Consider the following 5,360-nt stretch of genomic DNA (forward strand, 5'->3'; position numbering starts at 1 on the left):
ACAAAAAAATAGAGTAGCAAATTCAACTTCACAAAGTACCAACCAGGATAAAGTAAACATTTACTGTGTGACATTGCTATACTTTATTGTGTTATAATGTCTGCTTGTTGTACCACGTGCATCGAGTGAAAGGGTATTTTCAATGGTGAGAACGATCGTAACAGAGAACAGGACTGATTTAGGGCATGACACAATATGTGCCCTTTTAAACTACAAGTTTAACTCAGATTCCTCAGCCATTAAATACAAGCCCAGTAAGCAGGTATTGAAAGATTCCAAAAGTGCAACATACGAATATAGCAAAGAACACTAATCAGGATATGTATATTTTTATTTTATTTTTTCAATTCTTACAATAAAAGTGTATAACAATATTAGCAGATGACTGTTATTCTTTTAGTATATAAGCCAACTGTAAATGAAAACATCATTTTAAGTGTAAATAAATGTCTGAAATTCCCCAGAATGAATAAAAATGCACTTTTTTTTTCTTTTTCTTTTGGTCGCATGTAATGTTCAAACTGGGGCCTCGGACTTCAGAGAACAAACTTTTACCTCTAGGAAAATCGAGAATTCAACACTTATCTGACTGGAGGTACTGGAAATTGGGCTATAAAGGTTGTGAGAGTAAAGTGTCAATAGTCAACTGTTCTGAACATGTGTGGAGGCCTACTTGATGTTCTGTTTACTTTTCATAGCCTCGACAACCAACAGTGATAGACTGAGGGTTAGGGCTTCAGAGTAGACGCACATTTATATGTGGATTTAATTGTTTAATTGTTAAACGGAAGAGAATCACAGGCTAGAATGTTTGAATATCCTTGATAATCATGTGTATATACTCCCAACTGGCGAGCAAGAATGGACAGACAAAACTCTGGCTACAAATGGTCACACCCATTACATTGGTTGATCCAATCTGGCTACAAATGGTCATACCATTACATTGGCTGATCCATAAACTAAGGAACATTAATCTCTGTAAAAATACATTCATAATCTAAATGTTAAAATGTCTTGTGTTGTTATTTAGCAAAAACAAAACACACACACACACACATTTTTTTTTCAAATGTATAAACACTGAAATTATTATCGAAATATTTTGCTTAAAACATGTTTATCTTAGGTGTAAAATATTGTCATACACACGAAACTTCTGTTACTTACGGTTTACATAACAACGTCTCCCCAGTAACCATCATGATAGGCCAGGCATGGCCAGGTTGTTAGGGCGCTCGATTCGCAATCTGTGGGTCGCGGGTTCGAATCCCCGTCCAACCAAACATGCTTGCCCTTTCAGCCGTGGGGGCGTTATAATGTGACGGTCAATCCCACCATTCGTTGGTAAAAAGATTAGCCCAAGAGTTAGCGGTGGGTGATGATGACTAGCTGCCTTCCCTCTAGTCTTACACTGCTAAATTAGGGACGGCTAGCGCAGATAGCCCTCGTGTAGCTTTGCGCGAAATACATAACAAACAAACAAACCATCGTGATACTAAGAAACACATGTCTTATAGTAATTGATCTTCGCAATGTGTAGCCTAGTGATTAGTATGTCCCTACAATCAATCATAGGGCCTAGTGATTAATGTGTCCCTACTGTCAATCAGAGGGCCTAGTGATTAGTGTGTCCCTATTGTCAGTCAAACCAAACTAAACCAAACCTCCATGCTCAAAGACGATGGTTTCTCAGCGCCAGTTTCAATAGTTCAAATGCCCCAATGGCACAGCGGTATGTGGTGGGCAGAGCACAGATAGCCCATTGTGCAGCTTTGTGCTTATCTACAAACAATAGTTCAATTGCACAGAAATACAAAGCTGCTGCATTCGTTTTAGAATGGAATAGCATGAATACCCGTTTCATTCTCCAGCTGGTATTTGAGGGTTTAATGGGAGGTATGACTGGAAGCCTTATCTTGGTGAACCATTGTCCTCGTTTCCAGACCGAGATCCTGCTTAGTTGTGTTGTAAACTGTTGCATGGTGTACGTGAATGTCTATTACCAATGACTTTTGTGTTGGTGAATTCTCATTCGTTACAAGACGCCCTACTTTGGTTTCTTCGATTGGGGTATGACTTGTTTGCGAGTCTTATTCTGGATGGTGTTGGTGCCCCATGATGATTTATATACCATTATTTCTAAGTTCCATAAAGTAAAAGGGACATTCCCGCTTTATAAAATCTTAATCCATCCGAGTACATCCTTATGATCTGAAGGAAATAATTTTTTACGTCGGAAAAGGTTGTACATACCGCGACTTTATATAGAGTGTGGTTGTCACGTGACTTGCATATTCAAACTCGTTTTGATATAAAGTATTCAGCCCTGTATTAGATTACCTAAACCTTAATATGGTTACAAAAACTATGATAATCAATTAACAGCATTTATGTAATCAAATAACCTAGTTCCTTTCCACTTTTCCGTGTGGCTTGCATTATATTTTATTTTGTTAAAACACACTGTTATTATATTTTTTATTAGTTACATGGCAAACAAATATGTTAAAGTTTCAATCACATATTTCGCAAATGTAAAACAATGTTACAATTTGACCTCAGATATTGTCAAATAGTTTCATTCTGAACTGACAAACTGTAATACAAGGATTCGGTCGTATCCTAGTACAAGTAATTCAGAGCTGCAGTCCGACCTGACAAGTTGTAAAGTATACAGATGATGTACAGCCTGAAAAACTGTAACATGGTCGACTCGAGAAAGTCAAAGTACGGCCTGAATAACTAACTGACTGTAACGTAGTCTGACTCGAGAAGCTACTGTACAAAGTCGATGTATAACCTGAATAGCTAACTGTAACGTAGTCTGACTCGAGAAACTACTGTACAAAGTCGATGTATAACCTGAATAACTAACTGACTGTAACACAGTCTGACTCGAGAAGCTACCGTACAAAGTCGATGTATAACCTGAATAACTAACTGTAACGTAGTCTGACTCGAGAAACTACTGTACAAAGTCGATGTATAACCTGAATAACTAACTGACTGTAACACAGTCTGACTCGAGAAGCTACTGTACAAAGTCGATGTATAACCTGAATAACTAACTGTAACGTAGTCTGACTCGAGAAGCTACTGTACAGAATCGATGTACGGCCTGAATAACTAATCTAACTTGAGCAACTATCACAAGTAGGTTAGTGTGATCAGAGTTTATATGTGAGATTTATTGTGAGTATTTTTTAAAAAAACAAAGTTCCAACTACTCTAATCTATAACAGCTGTAAGCATAATTAAGCAACTATAAAGCCTTGTAGTTTGAGAGAGATGCAGTACAAAGTACAATATGAATCAGACTATGATAGGAAGCTGCAGTACGGAGTTAAAGAGAGAAATGCAGTCTTACCAGATATGAATCAGACATAGCTTAGCGGTTAGTGTGTTGGGCTGCGTTTCGAGGGTATAAGGTCCGAGACGTGATACCATTGAACACATACCACGCTTACAGCTGTGGGCACGTTATAAAAGTGGCGGGATATACATGAAGTCTTGGAGTCTCTAACCTAGACATTTAGCCTATGTGCTCATAAAGTGACGGGTTATACCTGAAACATAGAAATATCTAACCTTGATATTTAGCTCAAGTGTTAATAAAGTGTCGTTCGAGTTAGAAACTACGTTTCCTGACTAGAATGCAAATATGGATTTGAAACCTGGTAAGTCTCAATTTTCAATATCTGTAACATGAAGCAACGGATACGGTTTATAGAAAACCATGGTAAACTTTAATCCCCTTTGTGTACTTATAGTACACTTTAATCCCCCTTGTGTACTTATAGTACACTTTAATCCCCTTTGTGTACTTATAGTACACTTTAATCCCCTTTGTGTACTTATAGTACACTTTAATCCCCCTTTTGTAATTATAGTGCACTTTAATCCCCCTTGTGTACTTATAGTACACTTTAATCCCCCTTGTGTACTTATAGTACACTTTAATCCCCCTTGTGTACTTATAGTACACTTTAATCCCTTTTGTGTACTTATAGTACACTTTAATCCCCTTTGTGTACTTATAGTACACTTTAATCCCCTTTGTGTACTTATAGTACACTTTAATCCCCCTTGTGTACTTATAGTACACTTTAATCCCCTTTGTGTACTTATATCGCTTAAGTGAGTATTGTGATTAAAAGAACAACTTAAGCCTAACCTGTTCAGCTGTCTGACTGAGCTCTACAGTCACGTCTCCTCCAGAGTTTCCTACACCAACAATCACTACCTTCTTGCCATCATACCCATCCGGTTTCTTGTAGCTATGAGTGTGTAATACTTTGCCTTTAAACGTTTCCAGTCCTAAAAACGTAGGGATGTATGGAAATACGTGGTGACCGGTGCAAACCATCACTCCGTCGAAGACCTCGTCAAAATGAACATCTTTTTCAATATCTCGGACAGTTACTTTCCACCGTCCCGTTTCGTCAAAATCGTGGTTTTGTGCTACTTCCAGAATTTCATGTCGAAACCTAATGTGTCGAACTAGATCAAAGTTTTCTGCGTACATCTCAAAGTATTTCAGTAAACAGCTATTATGCATATAAACAGGAAAATCCTTTGGTGGCGGGAAATCGCTAAAGGCGCTCATTTCTTTGCTAGTATTTGTTATGGTAGACTTCATCACTGAGCCCACACCTTCAACATCATCTTCTCTGTAGCACCAAAGCCCCCCTAACTGATTTGTTTTTTCAAAGCACACCGGTTGTAGGTCTTCTTCTAGGCAAGCTTTAATGGATGCGAGTCCACTGGGTCCAGCTCCAGCTATACAGATCCTTTTTGTTGCTTCCATTATTTACAAAGATGGAGCTTCGCTACCAGATAATTCCTACATGTGACACAAATAACCAATAATAGAAGTTAATACTTACTCTCTGTTATTAATAACAACATGTTATATAAGCAGTAAAATGAAATGAAAAAGCAGTATTAAAATATTGATTGCCTGAATATATTCTCAAACCCCAAGTACACGGACTATCAAATTATTCTTGTCAATACAGTTTATTGTGTTGTAATATTCTGGATGAGAGAATAATAATACACAAGGTAAACTACTTCCCACGTAAAAAGTTTGTTTGTTACAGATTTCGCGCAAAGCTACACGAAGGCTAATCTGCGCTAGCTGTCCCTAATTTAGCAGTGTAAGACTAGAGGGAATGCAGCTAGTCCTCACCACCCACCGCCAACTCTTGGGCTACTCTTTTACAAACAAATAGTGGGATTGACCGTCATATTATAACGCCCCCACGGCTGAAAGGGCGAGCATGTATGGTGTGACAGGGATTCGAACCCGCGACCCTCAGATTGCGAGTCGAGTGCCTTAACCACCTGGCCATGCC

The 5,360-nt window shown here is 38.3% G+C and overlaps 1 protein-coding gene across 1 annotated transcript; it reads right to left on the reverse strand.

Moving 5' to 3' along the window:
* Positions 1–4,153: 4,153 nt before the first annotated feature.
* LOC106463812 (dimethylaniline monooxygenase [N-oxide-forming] 2-like) lies at positions 4,154–4,810 on the reverse strand. The gene has a single exon (XM_013923883.1). It carries the CDS (start codon positions 4,808–4,810, stop codon positions 4,154–4,156), a length of 657 nt encoding a protein of 218 aa, XP_013779337.1.
* Between the last annotated feature and the right edge of the window lie 550 nt (positions 4,811–5,360).

This window comes from Limulus polyphemus, unplaced genomic scaffold (genome assembly GCF_000517525.1).
Source record: "Limulus polyphemus unplaced genomic scaffold, Limulus_polyphemus-2.1.2 Scaffold1490, whole genome shotgun sequence".
NCBI classification, from domain to species: domain Eukaryota; kingdom Metazoa; phylum Arthropoda; class Merostomata; order Xiphosura; family Limulidae; genus Limulus; species Limulus polyphemus.

Bases quoted from the DNA above. Each gene is read 5' to 3' on its own strand.
- LOC106463812 (XM_013923883.1), bottom strand. From the start codon at position 4,810: ATGGAAGCAACAAAAAGGATCTGTATAGCTGGAGCTGGACCCAGTGGA.